The sequence below is a fragment of the Engystomops pustulosus genome, chromosome 4 (genome assembly GCF_040894005.1).
Source record: "Engystomops pustulosus chromosome 4, aEngPut4.maternal, whole genome shotgun sequence".
Taxonomy (NCBI): Eukaryota; Metazoa; Chordata; class Amphibia; order Anura; family Leptodactylidae; genus Engystomops; species Engystomops pustulosus.
Window position 1 is genome coordinate 133,074,813 of NC_092414.1, and position 19,713 is coordinate 133,094,525.

Genomic DNA, 19,713 nt, shown 5'->3' on the forward strand with positions numbered 1-19,713 from the left:
TGTGGTCAGGGGCACTCCGGTATAGGCTGGGTCCAGGCACGAGTTGAGCTGCCGACTGCTGGAACAGGGGGAGCCAGGCATGCAGCGCAAGCCTAGGTAGCTCTGGATGGCTTTAAGCCGCTGGAGAAGGGTGCAGCCCAGGCAGGGGATATGCTGCCAACAGAGGCTGAGTGGCAGTGCGGGCATTGGGACGGGCGGCGGTGCGTACATCGGGCCGGGCGACGGTGTGGGCATTGGGCCAGGGAACGGTGTAGACATCGGACATTTAAAAAACTATAATAATAGTTTATATACATAAAACAGTCATATGGAACAATAGAAGTTAGGGCCCTACTCACAAGAGCCTACAGTAAGAGATCAGAATAAAATAATTTAATAAATAAAAATGCTACTGCTTGAACCAGTCATCAGCTGCCATCTTATATACAAAGTCCAACATCAATGGGACTGTCAGATACTAGTAGAATGTTCAGAAGCTAAATGAAAGTGTAGAAAAATCCTGTAGCATGATAATCTACGCACATTTGTCACAAATACAGCTAGTGGTAGGTTCCTATAGAGCCCTAGTAACTATCTGACCCCCTTCTTTTAACTAAAAATTGTTTCCCTCACATTCACATAAAATTAGAGTTCTATACATGCCTGGTATCTATGGAACTATAGAGCGAGTTGAGGTGTATGGCCTAAAGTCATGTGACCAAGGTGACATTATAACAGTTCGTTTAGCCTCTTAACATTAGCAAACTGTACCCCATACACATATCTGAGCACATAAAAATAAAAAACGCATGATTGCGTGGGCTTCTACTGTGTCTTTGTGATTTCACGTCAATGGTGGATCTTCATATACGGGCTATGGGTGCCCATACATGGGCCCTATATGAAAATCCCCCATCAGTCTTAAAAAAAAAAAAATCTATACTTCCCTTCCGGGTTCTATTCCCCCACCCCGCGGCTCCTACTTCCGGCCGGCGCATACACTGTGAGGCGATGGTGACGCGGTCGCATGACGTTATAGTGTATGCGCTGCTCAGGCCCTTACACTATGACTATCTGGGATGACATTTCATTAAAAGGGGGCATCTGGGGGTGGACATTTAATTAAAGGGGACTCTGCTGTGGACATTTCTGTAAAGCTGGCTCTGCTGTGGACTTTTCAGTAATGAGGTGCGGCTTCTGCTAAACATTTTATGTTCAATAAACTTTATTGAAATTAATCAATGACAAAAATAAGATATTTACAAAAATAAGATATTTTGCTAAACATTTTATTGGAGTAGCGGCGGCATTTCCTACCCTAGGGCTCATACTTAATTCAATAACTTTTACAAGTTTTTTGTTGTAAAATTAGGAGCCTTGGCTTATACGCAAGTATTTACAGTATGAGGGGGAGTTCAGCTGAGAGCATAATGGCCGTGCCAGCCAGGGGCTGCATCCACATCTCCTACATTGTCTGGGGGATGTGATCCGGAAGGTAGTCCGGTGTGGGGAATTGCTCTGGTAGTTGACAGGTAGCAGTGCAGGAAGCAGTGACACACGCAGGTTTAAAAGTCCAACTTAAGTGTTTATTCACACTTGCAAAACAGAACACAAATTCAGCCTTGGCTTAGGCACATGCAAAAACATTATAAAAGTAATTCCTGCCCGGCTAGGCGCTGTCTAATACATTTTAGGACCCTAGCTATCCGGGTACCAGGCTGCCTGGCACACGCTCTTGGCCAGCAGCAAGACAGGAGACCCCCAGTTACCTTTGCTGTGAGAATGCAATCTCGCTTTCAGCTCTCCAGGTAGGGCCTCCCCTACTGCTTCTGGCCTGCAGACTAAATCAGACCCTAACGAGGCCTGTGACCCGCACCTGTGGGCAATTCACAAACCCAGGACCGAAGCCCGGGTGGAGTAGGAGTCCCACTACCAGCCTACCCCTACTCCATAATAAGCAGGCCCAGTACGGACATTACAAATGTGTCCATGTTAGCTAGGCCAACACAGACAAAACAGACTATTCCTGCTTATCATGTCTGCATTAACCCTTGGGTTACTGCAGACAAACCCAGGGCTTTTACCACCAGCATTTCATCTGCCTGTAAGACAGATAGCGGTTTTCCCACACAACACCTCTCACTTTCTCACATACCCTCCCCCTCAGTTCAGACCCACCGGGGCAAACTCCTGACATAAAGCAATGCATTCGGGACAAGGCATCCGCATTGCCCTGTAGCTTCCCGGCTCTGTGCTCCACCATGAAACTGAAATTTTGGAGGGACAAGAACGACCTAGTGACCCTGGCATTCTTCTCCTTAGTTCTACTCATCCACGTGAGAGGAGAGTGGTCAGTTATTAGACGGAACTGTCGTCCCAGCAAGTAGTACCGTAGGGACTCCAATGCCCACTTTATGGCCAGACATTCCTTCTCTACGATACTGTAATTTTTTTCAGCTGGCGTGAGCTTCCTGCTCAGGTAAGTAATGGGGTGTTCCTCGCCATTCACCTCCTGAGACAGGACAGCTCCCAGTCCTACATCTGACGCATCCGTCTGCACAATAAACTCTCTCTTGAAGTTTGGCGTAATGAGGATGGGAGATCCACACAACGCAGACTTCAATGCCTGAAAAGCACCTTCTGCTTGTTCATTCCACCGCACCATGACCGGCCTTTTACCCTTCAGCAGGTCTGTCAGGGGAGCGGACATGGTGGCAAAGTTTGGTATAAACCGTCTGTAGTACCCTACAATGCCCAGGAATGCCCTGACTTGCTTTGTGCTCACTGGTTGAGGCCAACCCTGTATAGCGTCAATCTTGTTGATCTGAGGTTTAATTATACCTCGACCGATCACATACCCCAAATAGTGTGTCTCTTCCATTCCCAGCGCACACTTCTTGGGGTTTGCAGTCAGGCCCGCTGCCCTTAGAGAGTTTACTACGGCCTGTACCTTGGCCAAGTGACTCGCCCAGTCTTGGCTGTAGATGATAATGTCTAGATATGTCTAGATAGGCGGAGGCGTATCTCCTATGTGGCTTTAACACTATGTCCATTAACCGTTGAAAGGTAGCGGGGGCCCCATGAAGCCCAAACGGTAATACAACATAGTGAAAAAGGCCCTCAGGGGTGATAAAGGCTGTCTTTTCTTTAGCCCTATCTGTCAGGGGTACCTGCCAATATCCTTTAGTTAGATCCAGGGTGGTGAAGTACCGAGCACCCCCTAGTCTCTCAATAAGCTCGTCCACCCGGGGCATAGGATAGGCATCAAACTTAGACACCTCATTCAATTTTCTAAAATCGTTGCAAAATCGCAACGTCCCATCCTGTTTGGGAATTAGAACAATTGGACTGGCCCACTCACTTTTGGACTCCTCAATAACCCCTAGCTTCAGCATCTTCTGAACTTCTTCTGATATGGCTTGTCTACGAGCTTCGGGGACTCGGTACGGCCTTAATCTTACCCTTACCCCTGGCTCAGTGACAATATCATGTTTAATTACAGACGTGTAGCCAGGCAACTCTGAGAACACATCTGTATATCTTGCTACAAACTCTCGAGCCTCTCGCTGTTGCTCTTTGGTAAGGGTATCGGCTATTCGCACTTCTGCCTCCGGCACAGGCTTATCTGCAGCCTGTGAGGGTAGCGCAGGAGGTGGACTGGCCAGGACCATCTCTGTATGCAGACTCTCTCTGTCTTTCCAGGCCTTCAACAGATTTACATGATAAGTCTGCTCGGGTTTTCTCCGTCCGGGCTGACGTATCCTGTAGTTCACCTCTCCTATTTTCTCTATAACCTCATACGGTCCTTGCCATTTAGCGAGAAACTTACTTTCTACAGTGGGGACTAGTACCAACACACGATCACCGGGATTAAAGCTCCTTACTTTTGCTGACCTGTTATAAACCCGGCTTTGAGTCCTTTGTGCCTCCTCCATATGCTCTTTGACAATGGGCATGACGGCTGACACCCTGTCCTGCATATCTGCGATATGGTCTATTACACTTTTGTGGGGGGTGGGCTCTTGTTCCCATGTCTCCTTGGCTATGTCCAGGAGACCCCTGGGATGTCTGCCATACACTAACTCAAACGGTGAGAACCCAGTAGAGGCTTGTGGGACCTCTCGGATGGCGAACATTAAATATGGCAATAGTACATCCCAGTCCTTCCCATCCTTGTTTACCACTTTTTTTAGCATACTCTTTAAAGTTTTGTTGAACCGTTCTACCAATCCATCCGTCTGAGGATGGTACACAGAGGTGCGTAACTGTTTAATATTAAAGAGCCGACATAGCTCCTTGGTGACCTTTGACATAAAAGGAGTCCCCTGATCTGTGAGGATCTCCTTGGGAAGTCCCACCCGACAGAACATGGCAAACAACTCTTTGGCAATTAGTTTCGCAGAGGTGTGCAGCAGTGGGATGGCCTCAGGATATCGGGTAGCATAGTCCATGACTACCAGGATATGCTGATGCCCCCGAGCAGATTTAACTAAAGGACCGACCAAATCCATGGCGACCCTTTCAAAGGGTACCTCAATAATGGGCAGAGGTACCAACGGACTTCGAAAGTGTACCATGGGAGCATGCAATTGACAATCAGGGCAAGTTTCACAATACCTTTTTACCCTATCATATACTCCTGGCCAGTAAAAACGCTGCAAGATGCGTTCCAGAGTTTTTGTGGTACCTAGGTGCCCTCCCATCACATGCTTATGTGCAAGGTCTAACACCATCTGACGATATGGCTGAGGCACCATTAACTGCTCCCGGGTTTCACCGTGGACCTTATCAATGCGGTACAACAACTCCTGATTTACCACCACACGAGGGAACAACTTATCCGCACCTGGGTGCTGAGGTACGCCATTAATTTCTACCACATTTTCTCTGGCGCGGACCAGAGTGGGGTCCTGGAGTTGGGCAGTACCAAAGTTGTCACGGGATACCTCCAAATCAGACAACTGCGGTCCTGTCACTACCTCCTCAGTTTCGCCTGCCATAACATCTATGGGAAACATTACACTTCCATCTTCTGTGGCGGTCACCCCTACGGCAGGAACTCCAGAGTCTGGGTCATCAGGCTCGGCTTCAGAGATCTGACCAGACAACACAGGAGAACAACCCCCCAACTCTTGGTTTCCCCGCCATAGAGTCCAGAACATGGGGAAGTCCCGTCCCAAGATAAGGTCATGGGGCAAGTTCTTGACAACCGCTGCCTCATGTAGTGTCTCTCCACAAGAGGTCTGGAAGTTAATAACTGTGGTGGGGTAGTCCTTTACGTCCCCATGGATGCACAGGACTCCAATTGTGCGCCCTGTGACTGCCTTGGGGTCTGTGAGGGACCCATTAATCAAGGTCACCCGACTGCCTGAGTCCAGCAGGGCCAACGCTGGATGCCCTGCCACAGTCACCCGGCACAGGTGGCGCACATCAGCAGAGTCGGGACTAGTAGCTGTGTAGACAGGGGCAGCATAGAGAGAAACCCTTCTGGCGGAACTGCAGTCCATGGGCTCTGAGGAATTGGGGCAATGGGCTGCAATATGACCTGGCTCATGGCAGGTCCAACAGGTGGGAGCCTCCCCCCTCCTCCTCCCCTGGGGTACTTCCCAGACATTGGGCGTTGTCCTGCCCCGGGAATTTGTGGGTGACAAGACCTTCCGTGCCTTAAGGCCTGTCTTGGTATAAGGGGCTCTCTTTGTTAGGGCCTGAGTGGCACAAAACCTCTCCACCAACCCCACCAGCGCATCGGCATCAGACGGGTCCCCGTGTCCCACCCATTGTTGGATCTCACCCGGCAAGGCCCTCAGGAAACGGTCCAAAACAACCTTCTCGACCATCTGGGCTGGGGTTGATGTCTCCGGCTGAAGCCACTTGCGGACCAAGTGAACAAGTTGGTGCATCTGCCCCCTCGGTGGTAGCGCCTCCTGGTATCTCCAGCTATTCACTCTTTGAGCGCGTAGATGCTGATCCACTCCTAGTCGGGCCAAGATCTCTGCCTTTACCTTGGAGTAGTCCCGGGCATACTCCTCGCTCAGGTCGTAGTATGCCTGATGGGGATCAGCGACGAGGAAGGGGGCCAACACCTCTGCCCAGTGTTGCTGTGGCAACCTCTCTCGGGTGGCCACCCTCTCAAAGCCTGTCAGATAGGCCTCCACATCATCCTCGGCGGTCATCTTGGTCATAGCTTTGCGGACCTCTTTCCTGGCGTCCTTCACCGTCATTGCTGGGACAGTCCTTTGCTGAGCAGCGGTCAGGGCTGTTATCTGCTGGAGCAGCAATCTGTTTGTCTCTTGCTGCTGCACGTTGGACTGGACAAGCTGCTTGATTAACTCCTCCATGGCTGTGGCTTGCAGCTTCAGTGCTGTCAACTTCCAGGACATGCACTAGTGTATACTTCACTGCACTTTGCCCGCTCCAATCCACCATATGTGGGGAATTGCTCTGGTAGTTGACAGGTAGCAGTGCAGGAAGCAGTGACACACGCAGGTTTAAAAGTCCAACTTAAGTGTTTATTCACACTTGCAAAACAGAACACAAATTCAGCCTTGGCTTAGGCACATGCAAAAACATTATAAAAGTAATTCCTGCCCGGCTAGGCGCTGTCTAATACATTTTGAGGACCCTAGCTATCCGGGTACCAGGCTGCCTGGCACACGCTCTTGGCCAGCAGCAAGACAGGAGACCCCCAGTTACCTTTGCTGTGAGAATGCAATCTCGCTTTCAGCTCTCCAGGTAGGGCCTCCCCTACTGCTTCTGGCCTGCAGACTAAATCAGATCCTAATGAGGCCTGTGACCCGCACCTGTGGGCAATTCACAAACCCAGGACCGAAGCCCGGGTGGAGTAGGAGTCCCACTACCAGCCTACCCCTACTCCATAATAAGCAGGCCCAGTACGGACATTACAAATGTGTCCATGTTAGCTAGGCCAACACAGACAAAACAGACTATTCCTGCTTATCATGTCTGCATTAACCCTTGGGTTACTGCAGACAAACCCAGGGCTTTTACCACCAGCATTTCATCTGCCTGTAAGACAGATAGCGGTTTTCCCACACAACACCTCTCACTTTCTCACACCGGGTAGACAATTTCATGCAGTTAGGGAATCGGCTTTCCTAGATAGATGGTTATAAGAGCACGATTGAAGTTCATCATTTAATTACTTTTATGAGCACTGTAAAATTAAGGACATAGAGTAAATAAAGGATATAGATTAGCAGTTCTGGATGGTGGGGTGCCTTAATCATGTGAAAAGCCCAGGGCAATGGGAAACTTAATCCGCCACTGTTTCATGTGATATGATATGCTGTGATTTTGTGAGATATATGCTTGGTGTATAGTTTGCTAATGTTAGCATGCTAAAGAACCTACGATGATGTCACCCTCATCACATGACATTACTTCTGCATGCAGAGAAAGCATGGGGAAGAGATGCTGAATTCGGCTCCTGCCACAGGACCCTGCACAGTCCGTGGTTCACGGACTGACAACGGCAGTGTGAATCTGCCCAAAGAGAAAAAAGCTAAAAATAAACAATTACTACTTGTTTGGGTGAAAGTCTACTTCAGACTCCATTTGATAGAAGGACGCAAACTTTTGTATGCCATAAAAGTGGTTTCAGCATTGGAAGTGCAGAGGCTACTTATGCATTTCTTCACTAACAATCAGTGTCCATTTCTTCACTAACAATCAGTGTCAGTTATTCATCAGAGTTATATTGTCACTAGGTATGTTATTCTTGTGAAAAATACATTCCATATAGTTTTTTAGTAAGGTAGCACTGTACCTGTAAATGATTCATGGCTTCCAATTCTCTTAAAATATTCAACTGTGCATTATCTTTGGGATGTGCACGTAAAATCTGATCTCTATGAAAAAAAAGTAAGTATATATTCAAACAGTGCATTACACTTTTGCAAGTAAAATATGACCTGTGTTGGATGGTAACATGCCTAGCAACAACATGTACTAGTATTTTAACATAACCTGTTGAACAGACAACGTACCAATTTGCGTCTGAGCTAAAAAAAACACTTTAATATGATTTAATCTTTCAATGCAATTATATTTAGTCCAAATTATATTATGTCCCGTTCCCTCTTTAAATCATGGAAAAAACAGACCCTGATGGGTTTTTCATAACTATTTTATAAAAAATAAATATAAATATTTTTAAAAAATCTCCACAATCTGAATGCTTCTTTAATTTTTTAAGTTGGCGAGGCACCCTGGGAACTAATGCACTGAAAGCCTTTATATTAGCGATCCCATGACCACTGTTATAACTGTAGTAGTGCCACAATTTGTGTCTTACTTTATTAATTAATGTTAGCTTTATGTTAATGTCAAAGGAAACCTACTACTTCATCCCGGCCCAAATGACCTCCTCACACCACCTTCTCGGCTCTTTACCACTGACACCAGGACATACTTTGTTTAGGGACACAAACCGATAGTTTAGGCAAAAAAAGTATTTTATAATCTATAGAAATGTGACTTTGGCGCTTCACTTACGTCACCCTGGCGATTCCACGCACCTCCGATGTTTAATTATTCATGCCCCATCTTCGTTGTGTTCCTCCTCCTTGGACAAAGAGCCAGTGACATCACTCGGCTCTTGGCCCCTCTCGCGCATGTGCAAGCAGTGAATCTCGCACAGCTGCAATGTGTCATGGCTGACTGCACATGCGCGAGAAGAGGGTGGTGTGAGGAGGTCATTTCGGCAAGGATCAAGTGGTAGGTTTCCTTTAACTTGATCTTTATAAAAATCCTAGCTTACATGATCAATACCTTTATGGTGCCCTGCATTTATCCTTATGAAGTAGGGTTTTTTCCGTAATGGTAAAGCAGCCAACCCAACAGACATGACTACCAATCTCATTTCTTTAGCCATTCACAATGGGGTAAATTAACAAATAACCTAAATAATAACACAAAGCTTCAGACTTATTGGGGCCACATTTTTGTCATTTTTGGGGATCGCGCCAGGGGTTGTGTCACACGTTATTGGACTGTGTCGCAATCGTGGCGGATTTCACGCAACACAAATCTGGGGACGGGCCGTCAAACGATCCGACAGATTCGGACTATTCGCAGGATTTAACATTTCAATTTGTGTCGCAAGTAGAGATGAGCAAGCACTAAAATGCTCGAGTGCTCGTTATTCGAGACGAACTTTTCCCGATGCTCGAGTGCTCGTCTCGAATAACGAACCCCATTGAAGTCAATGGGAGACTCGAGCATTTTTCAAGGGGACCAAGGGTCTGCACAGGGAAGCTTGGTCAAACACCTGGAAACCTCAGAAAATGATGTAAACAGCACGGAAATGGACAGGAAACAGCAGGATCAGCATGCATGGATGCCTCTGAGGCTGTTTAATCGCACCATTATGCCAAAATTATGGGCAACAGCATGGCCATGACAGAGTGACCAAATGAGGCTAGATAGCATCTAAAACATCCAATAATTGACCCTGACACTATAGAGGACGGCATGCAGAGGCAGCGGCAGCAGCGGCAGGCTAGAGAGTGTCATAGCGACATACCCTAAATGGACTCAGGCTTCAAACCAATGGGTGGCAGAGAGGAACCAAAGGAGGTGAGCAAGAAGCGCTGAAATGATTTCCTATGTCAACAAAAGGTTGACGGTATATTTAGTCGATAACACAGCATGGTGGCGATATAGTGACCAAGTTCCATAACGTATCTGGTGAAACACACGAAAAATGAGCCTGACACAGCTCGTTTGATAAGGGGACGACATGTGGAGGCAGCCATGGAGACGACTTCCATGATTAAGAGTGACAGTATGGGGCATCCATATTGCTGCTATGATTGCAACTTCAGGTCTCCAGCATGGCGGCGACAGATGGGCCGAGTTCCATTATGTATCTGGTGAAACCTGAAAATTCAGCCTGACACAGCTCGTTTGATAAGGGGATGATATGCTGTATATCCTCTCGTGCTTCAGCGTCTGGGGTATAGAGAGTTGAAAGTTGCGCATGGAGACATTGGTGGACGCTGTGGAGGATCGTGGAGGCAAAATGGACAGGAAACAGCAGGGGCAGTATGCATGGATGCCTCTGAGGCTGCCTAATCTTGGGATGGAGCTGGTGGTCCGCTGCCAGGCGAGCTTTCGCCTGTCCAAGCCCCTGTCTCTCGGCTCCTCCCCACCCAAAATGGGCCTGGGGGCCAGAAACGTTTACTTGGAAAAAATTATAATTTTCAAAGCAGGCGGGGTCGTTTGAATATTTCACCTAGGAATAATGGAATAGCATAGCAGTTATATTTTTAATAGTTTTTTCGTAAATGGTTCCATGATTAAGAGCGACAGTATAGCGCTGCTATGATTGCAACTTCAGGTCTCCAGCATGGCGGCGACAGATGGGCCGAGTTCCACTATGTATCTGGTGAAACACCTGAAAATTCTGCCTGACACAGCTCGTTTGATAAGGGGACGATGTATGGAGGCAGGGAAGTAGTAGTGGATTAAAGGTGCTGCAGTTAAAACTATGTTAGTTGGCTCTTGGGATGGAGCTGGCGGTCCGCTGCCAGGTGAGCTTTCGCCTGTCCAAGCCCCTGTCTCTTGGCTCCTCCCCAAACAGCACTTCTAAGAACCTTTTGTATAAGATCAAGTGTAGTAGTGTTCTTATAAGTTTGGGTTATGGCGGGTGAGGGGAATTTAACCCTAGAATGCATGAAAATCAAAATCTACACTTTTACATACCTGGGGCCTTTTAGGCCCGTGTGCAAATAACATGGAATAACTCAAATAAAAATACTTTTTAAAGTTTATTTGAAAAATGCAAAGTAAGGATGCATTCCTACTAGTACTGGTGTCTGCCGGGAGGGGATCTGTACTGGATCTGACCTCCTGGGGTCCCCAGCTAAGGCTGGTAGAATCCGGGCATTTCGGCAATCTTAACTGGAGTTACCAAGAGATCATATCCATTACGGATCACCTCCTGGCAGACACCAGCACTAGTGAAAATGCATCCTAAGAATAATTCAAAACATTTTGTGCAAAAAACAACAATAAAGCAACTGAACGGGCTTAAAACGCCCAATATACTCATTCGATATAACTCTTTATAATAACGTTTTTTTGTCTGAGGGCGCGTTCACACGTTGCGTTTTGACTTGCGTTTTCATTGCGTTTGAAACACATATACAACAGCTGAGGAGGGGTGATTTGCCTAATTACATCACTGTTAACATTTCCGTTTACAAAGCGCATCGTAAACGCGATGTAAACACATGTGTTAACAACGCAACATGTGTTTTGTTAACACATGCGTTGACATTGCATTTACTAACATAAACGGTAATGTAATTGGGCAAATCACCTCTCATCAGCTGTTGTATATGCGTTTCAAATGCAATGAAAAGGCAACCAAAACGCGCAGTGTGTTAACGCGCGCCAAAAAGTTTTTTTTATATATATATATATAAAATTTGCAGTAAACATGCTTAAAACATGCAGTAAACATGATGCTACTAATGACCGCAACATCTTTCACATGTTATCTGTAATTCAACATCTGGAAGATGAAATTGTAGTATTTTACACAGGACTGTCTATCAAAAATAATTGCTTTGATTTCTTGGTCAGTCAAACCCCTGGATGTAGACTGTGCCATTGTAACCTTAGAAGTCAGTAAAGTATAATGAAAAAAAATGATTACAATAAGGGTTGTAGACTCTTTGTTAGTGTCTGTGCAGCCCCCTCCTCTCACCCTCAGCAGGTCACCACTTTCTTTTAGGTGAAGTGGAAATCTTTGGATTTTTGGAGCTCAGAGTTTCTTTTTCAAGAAACAAGAAAGCTGACTCCTTCCTCCTTCCTGTTCAGGAACTATGATGATGTCAGAGACGCATGACATCATGAGGTAGCCTCCTTCCCAAGATCACATGACCATGTAGTCAGGCACAATCCACAACAGCAGAGTCATAAACACTAAGGCTACATTCACACGACCGTATGGGGGACGTATATACGGCCGACGTATATACGGCCGATATACGTCCCCCACAGACGGCAATGGGCGCACAGCGCCCTACGGGAGCGGTGCAGTGCGGCACACGTGCGGCACCATACCGCTCCATACCCGGGAAAAAGATAGGACCTGTCCTATCTTTACCCGTAATACGGCGCCGTGCGCCATGTATCCCTATGGAGAGGGGCGGGGGTGAGCTGTGCTCACCTCCTCCTCCTCTCCCCGCACGCTGCCATTGCCCGCTACGGTACGGCGGGCAACGGCAGTGTGAATGCAGCCTAAGTCACAGTTTTCTCCAGCAACAGAAAAGACAAAAAGACTTAGGATCACATGTAAACCTAGTACGGGCCTAAAAGGCCCCAGGTATGTAAATATGGGGTATTGACAAAAAAGAGTTATTATACCGAAATGCCTGTAACATAAAAATATATGAACAACTGGAAATGACTAATAACTATATAACTGAGGAATACCTAGACTTTCAGAATTCTAACTAAAGTAGTCTTGCAGTAAAAAGAAAAAAACTAACAGAGCGGGCCTGCGAGGCCCCAGGTATGCATTCTAGGGTTAAACAGATGCACAAAAAGCGCTGAAATAATTCCGGTAAATGATAAAAGTTTGCCAGTATATTTTGTGGATAACACAGCAGGGTGGCGACAAAGTTAACAAGTTTGATGTGGAAGCCATGAAAACAACCCAAAATTCTGCCTGACACAGCTCGTTTTATAAGGGGACCATGTATGGAGGCAGTAAGGTAGTAGTAGTAGATTAAAGGTGCTGCAGTTAAAACTATGTTAGTTGGATCTTGGGATGGAGCTGCCGGTCCGCTGCCAGGCAAGCTTTCGCCTGTCCATGCCCCTGTCTCTCTGCTCCTCCCCAAACAGCACTTCTAAGAACCTTTTGTATAAGATCAAGTGTAGTAGTGTTCTTATAAGTTTGGGTTATGGCAGGTGAGGGGAATGTAAACAAATGCGCAAGAAGCGCTGAAATAATATCAGTAAATGATGGCATAGTAGGCCTGAGAGACCTGGACCGAGGTAGGATCCACAATCCTCGGCGTTGGCAGTATATGACCAGCTGCAGGGTCAGACTCGGTCCCAGCCTCCACCAAGTTAACCCAATGTGCCGTCAGCGATATATAGTGGCCCTGCCCGGCAGCACTCGTCCACGTGCCCATGGTCAGGTGGACCTTGTCAGAAACGGCGTTGGTCAGGGCACGGATGATGTTGTCTGACACGTGCTGGTGCAGGGCTGGGACGGCACATCGGGAAAAGTAGTAGCGGCTGGGGACCGAATACCGAGAGGTGGCCGCCTCCATGAGGTTGCGAAAGGCCTTGGTCTCTACCAGCCTATAGGGCAGCATCTCCAGGCTAAGTAGTTTGGAGATGTAAACGTTGAGGGCTTGGGCGTGTGGGTGGGTTGCACTGTACTTCCTCTTGCGCTCCAGCGTCTGGGGTATGGAGAGCTGAACGCTGTGCATGGAGACTTTGGTGGATGCTGTGGAGGCGAAGGTGTAGTTTTCGCACGGGAGGTGTTTGGGTCGGGGTCCTGGGCAGGGGGCTGACTAGCAGAGGCAGCAGATGACACAGGGGAAGGAGCAGTGGTGTGCCCGGGCAGAGGTGAATGGCCTTGGTTCCATTGAGTGGGGTGTTTAGCATTCATATGCCTGCGCATACTGGTGGTGGTTAAGCTGGTAGTGGTGGAACCCCTGCTGATCCTGGTGTGGCACAGGTTGCACACCACAGTCCGTCGGTCATCCGGTGTTTCTTTAAAGAACCTCCAGACTTCCAAAAATCTAGCCCTCGCCACGGGAGCTTCACTACGTGAAACATTTGGCGCTGATGCACCAGCTCTGGCCCTGCCTCTCCGTCTGGCCCCACCACTGCCTCTTCCAACCTGTTCTCGTCGAGGACTCTCCTCCATCTCAGAAGCACTGTGTTCACCCGGCCTATCAACCCAGCTTGGGTCTGTCACCTCATCATCCTCCGATCTTTCAGTTTGCTCCCCCCTCAGACTTCCTGCCCTGACAATAACTTCACCACTGTCTGACAACTGTGTCTCCTCATCGTCCGACACCTCTTTACGTCAACAATGTCATCATCACCCACAGACTGCGACCGGTAGAAAACCTGGGCATCGGAAAAGAGCTCAGCAGCAGCTGGACAAGTGGTTTGTGACTCTGGGAAGGGTCCAGAAAACAGTTCCTCAGAGTATGCCGGTTCAAATGCCAAATTTTCCTGTGAGGGGGCAGACTGGGGGGAAGGAGGCTGAGGTGGAGGAGTGCTGATTTCGGTGACATGGGTGGACTGCGTGGAAGACTGACTGGTGGACAAATGGCTAGAAGCATTGTCCGCAATCCACGACATCACCTGTTCGCATTGTTCTGGCCTCAACAGTGCTCTACCACGAGTCCCAGTAACTTGAGACATGAACCTAGGGAGTGTAGCTCTGCGGCGTTTTTTATACAAAACGATGCTATCCTATTGCTATGGCTAGTTTCTAACCTACACTGACAGCACACAACTGGATTTTGTGCTGTGCCTGATGACTTTAAATTATAAAAAAAAATAAAAGTAAAAAAAAAGCAGCAGACTGTGCCTAATTCAATCAAACCCCTAATAAATTGTCCCACTTTCAGGTGTTTGAGATGTGTGTGTCACTAAGAGCTAAATATAACATTCCCAAGTCTCTCTGCAAATTCCTCACAATAGTACTAGCTGCACTACTAGTGCCAGCAAGGCCAGCCACAAGCAAATCAACAAAATATATAACGCTATTGTAGGCCTAAGAAAGTCGGTTGGGTTCTTGTATGCCTAGTTTCTAACCTACACTGACAGCACACAACTGGATTTTAAGTCACTTTAAGTTTTGAAAAAAAAAAAATCGTCAGACTGTGCCTAATTCAATCAAACCCCTAATAAATTGTCCCACTTAGGTGTTTCAGATGTGTGTGTCACTAAGAGCTAAATATAACGTTCCCAAGTCTCTCTGCAAATTCCTCACAATATGGTACTAGCTGCACTACTAGTGCCAGCAAGCCCAGCCACAAGCAAACAAAAAATAAATATATATAACGCTATTCTAGCCCTAACAAGGGCTGTTGGGTTCTTGTAGACTCACTCCTGCCTAACAGTAAGCTAATATAACACCCTAGCGCTATCCCTGCAGCAGCAGCAGCTCTCTCCCTAACGGCATCCAGACAGAGAATGATGCGAGCAGCGCGGGCAGGGGCTAGTCTATTCCAGGGTCACCTGATCAGGCCAGCCAACCACTCCTATCGACGTGTAAGGGTACCACGTAATGCTGGGTGGAGTGCAGAGTCTCGCTTGTGATTGGCTCTGTTTCTGGCCGCCAAAAATCAAAACGGCGGGAGATGCCATTTGCTCGAGCTGGCGAAGTATTCGTCCGAGCAACGAGCAGTTACGAGTACGCTAATGCTCGAACGAGCATCAAGCTCAGACGAGTGTGTTCGCTCATCTCTAGTCGCAAGCCAAGCACTTACATGGACTGGGAAGAAGAAGGTGAACTCTGGCGGACCTGAGCGGGGAGCTACACATGCAGGATATCGGGCGCAGGATCTACGTGGAAAGAGGCACAGTGCATCATCGTTGGAGAGTCCAGATCGGGGATCGCGACTTGGAAGGGTAAGTAAATGTGCCCCATTATTACTAATAGTTTACATTTTTAATTACTGGGGATTTGTTCCTTAATTTCTAAACATTTTCAAAGGGATTTATTCATTCCAAATTGTATAGCCCATACACCTTAAAGGCTTTCTCACTGGTAGCTTGAGGAATTGAGTTTTTAACTAGATTGTGATAAGTGACCATTTAGACATGATTTCAGATAAGGAGGCATAATTCAAAAGATGTGGAGTTCCTGACAGGGCTACTGCGGAGATGTCTCATAATCTATTTACATGTTAAACTTTGAATGTTTGGTTCACAAGTCCTTCCATCTTTTCCAAACTATTTTTTCTCTTTACTTTTACCTTTTTTGTTACTGAAAAGTTAAAGAAAAATAAAATATTGCAAAACAAATTGTATTATCTCAAAAAATATATCCCAACAATCACAATAGGCATTGATGTTAATTTACAATATGTGGCACTCTTCTCATTTTGATTCTTTCTTATTAGATGAACCTGTGCTGTGTGAGCACTAAGGGTTAATAGCTTATCTGCACAGAGGAAGGAACAGCATGAGGAGAGGAAAAACAGAGAACTTTCTGTAAAATCACAGATTGGGATGGAGGGACTGATGTACAAGATCTCCCCTGTTGCCTCTCACTATTCTGTGCGGGAGACATCTGTATCCACTGTACACATCCAGCTCTGCTACATACACTGAAAGCTCTGTCACATGACCTCCTCCCCTCCCATGAAACTGACTGAGAAACAAAGTATACACAAAGTAAAAATACACAGTGCTTATCAGCACATGGAGAGGAAGCAGCCATTACAGCAATGAGGTAATCTGAGGGCTATAGCAAAGAAACTACTGAATATAGGTAACAAAGATAATAGGCAAAGTTGTTTTACATCCCAAGAGCTATTGATTTGTGGAAAAAAAACTTTACAGTTACTCTTTAAAATAAAAATTAGTCAGTATTATGAAAAATGTAAACTGATGATCAGGTGCAATTTTTTATATTATAAGTTTAAGGGGAAATGTCTAATAACCTTTGAGTGTGATAGTTATAGGGAACATTCAATTGGATATACCCCCAGAGGCATAAAATGTCATTGACATTAAAGCCTCCATGAACATAGCATGCCTGCTCAGCAATTCTCAGAACTCCCATTGAAGTTAATGAGGATAAAACTAATGCAAAGCCAGCCCTTTTATTCAAAGCAAATGTGTTGCAGATCCTTGTTCTCTAGCTACTTGCAAGACCTCATCGTTTGGAAATGGGTGACATATGTGGATATGTTCTAAATGTCCGAGATGGGAAGATGTCTTTAAAAATGAACAGAAAAGAGTTCATTCACGGCCCAAAAAAGTGTAAATTTACACACACAATGGATGTTTTCATTACTAGTATTAGTATACTCAAAAGGAATATCAATTACAATTAACAGCTAAAAAGCCTACTTACCCAACAAAAGTCTTGTGGCTGAATACCGCTGCCAAGAAAACGCTGAAAGCTATCAAGATCTTCATTTCTCTCACTATTTGGAGGAACAGAACTTGATATGTGAGATCCTGGTCATTTATATTGCTTATTGTGAATCTCAACCAAGGTCTTCTTTTATCAAAAGCTATTAATTATGTCCTGGCATCAGCGTACTACACATGATAGATAATGCTGTTATTCACAGAAGTTACTTATAAATGTTTTGTGATATAGATGACCTATCCGCAATGACAGAATTTGCAACAACACCTAATGAAGCTTTGTGACCAATAGTGCGTTGGGCATAAATTTAATTTAAAATGCGGTTTGTTATAAGTTAGTAATTGTAATGTAGCAGTAATCTATATAATTTTAGTGTAAAGGATAGGTGTAGAGGATAATTTACAGATCAGAGTTCAAACTCTGGTTCCTCCAGAAATAGGTAGAACAAGGGACTCATAGGCACTCAATTCACTGCTCTGAGGCATATGCCATCCTTTTTGCAGATCCACAAAAAGGAGGCTGGTAAATTATGTCAGTTGCTTGTCCTCACCCCTTGGAGTGTCACATTACTGTGTTATCTAGCTATGGATCTGCAAATACGTACTGCACACAGATGACACACTGGCCCACATTAGTGCAGTCTGTACTATGTGCAGTTTGCCTGTGCAGTGTAATAAGTGTGGCGCACGTCAGTTATAAGCGTGGCACAATCTCCGACTAAGCATGAACACACCCCTAGGTGCACATTTTTTTCTGTCTTGTGGGACACAGTGAAGCCGTGACACAAAACTGGTGGAGAAATTTTATAAATACATGAACAAGCAGTTTGCACATTCTTTTCAATGCAAAGTCAGACCGAAAATTGGTGCAAACGCTTTAATAAATGTGGGCCACTTTGTGTCAATCTGATTTTTCATAGGTTCACAGACTTTTGTGGGAGGGCAGAGCCTCAAACACATCCAAGAAATGGACCTGCTCTGAGTTTATCTTCAAGGGCAACTGTGTGCATGGGCAATACATGGAGCCATTGAATGGTTCTTCTTTAAAAAAAAAAAAAAAAATAGTATAGATATAAAAAAGGCAACACAGCCAACAGTTTTTGCTTTTCCATGTGTAATACAGATATTCACCAAAACAGACCTATCTAGGTATTCTATATCAGGATATCCCATATCAGAGACAGCTCCTACTTATCCAAGAGGTTAATATATGTTTCAGGCCACAGTATGGGCATGAAATATGGTAGGGTAGGCAGTTGATTTGCCAGTATGTTCTAAAGACTGTGAAAATTGCCACAGCTGTTGTTATCATTTCAGGGCACTGAGATAAAACTGTGTTTGTTTCAGTAATTCCCTGAACTGTTTGCTTTCCTCATATTGATAAGAATGGAAGTCATCATATACTATAGTGATTTGGATACAATTCAAACATTAGAACTTGCAACATAGAAAGAAAAAAAACAACATATTATCGGCTAATACTGTTTATCATTCTACTGGATTTTCATACCCTTAAATGATAGTCTGGTCTAAATCCTGAAGAGAGAATAACACTCAAACAGGGATGTACCGAAAGTACCTAATTATCTTTGTGCCCTACTATGACAAGGCACAGGATGAACTTTTATAGCCTTGGTATTAGGTTATATGTATGGGCTCACTCTTGGCCATGATTTCCGCTGCTAGTGGGTGAGCTGACAGCCTGAGTCGCCATTTTTGGAGAAGGTCCTATTCCTGTTTCTGCGCTTTCAGGCAGTCATTTTCTACAGTCATTTGCAACATGCAAACGATTGTAACATCTACAGGTGTAACATCTACACCTGGTTGTGCTTCAACCATCCTCTGTCCATAAAGTACAGCACAGAATGGGTTGTCAACTTTGATTTTAGATTTATTTTGCATTCAGTCTGAATGTCCGTATGTCCGTATGTCTCTTGCAGATTTTGTTCTGGGCTGCAGAGGATTAAGCAAGTTGTGATGGACAGATGTTTTCTCCATTCACATCCTCCCCTGCTGGTCCAATCACATCACGCTCTGATATTAATAAGAAGTTAATTTGCTGTCTTCCTTGTACTTGATATAAGTCATCTGTGGAGTTTGTTAGTGACTTTTGTATTGCTTTATTCTGATCTTTCCTTCTTACCTTTTGTACCGGTTGTGTTCTGAGTAGAACTCTTTCTTTATGCCATATTTGCATAACCTTCCTCCTGTGTTTTGTTTTGTCCTGTTTTTGTGCCAGTGTTTCACTTTGGAAAGGGAAGGAAATGTCACCAACCATCTGTAGCCCGGTTAATCTTTTATTGTCTTATCAATGTGATATACTGTATATGAAATAGACTAATTGGGGCATATTCATAGCTTGTGTGCGAGCGTATGATAGCCCCACCGCTGCATGTTCGCAGCGGGATACATCAAGAGGCCTGGCGTAGAAAAAAACGCAGTCGGCGACTTTTCGCGTATGAAAAGTCGCCGGCAGCAGCAAGGGCGCAGGGAACGGGGACGCCCCGCGCCGGCCCACTCCCGGACGGCTGCGCCCTCCCTTCACACCCCACTGGCATGAAGGTGGCGGATTGGGGCAAATAATCGCAAAAGCTAGCAATAAGCTAGCATTTGCGATTATTTCAG

The 19,713-nt window shown here is 45.7% G+C and overlaps 1 protein-coding gene across 1 annotated transcript in view; it reads right to left on the minus strand.

The window, feature by feature from the left end:
- Nucleotides 1-17,183, minus strand: part of LOC140127154 (carboxypeptidase A1-like) — a 28,878-nt gene extending 11,695 nt beyond the window's left edge. The window contains exons 1-2 of the mRNA XM_072147498.1: nucleotides 17,069-17,183; nucleotides 7,766-7,847 (exon numbers count right to left, since the gene is read on the minus strand). Of these exons, the coding sequence (XP_072003599.1) occupies nucleotides 7,766-7,847; nucleotides 17,069-17,133 (147 nt within the window). The 5' untranslated portion in view covers nucleotides 17,134-17,183. The remainder of the gene's footprint in view (nucleotides 1-7,765; nucleotides 7,848-17,068) is intronic.
- Nucleotides 17,184-19,713: the final 2,530 nt, after the last annotated feature.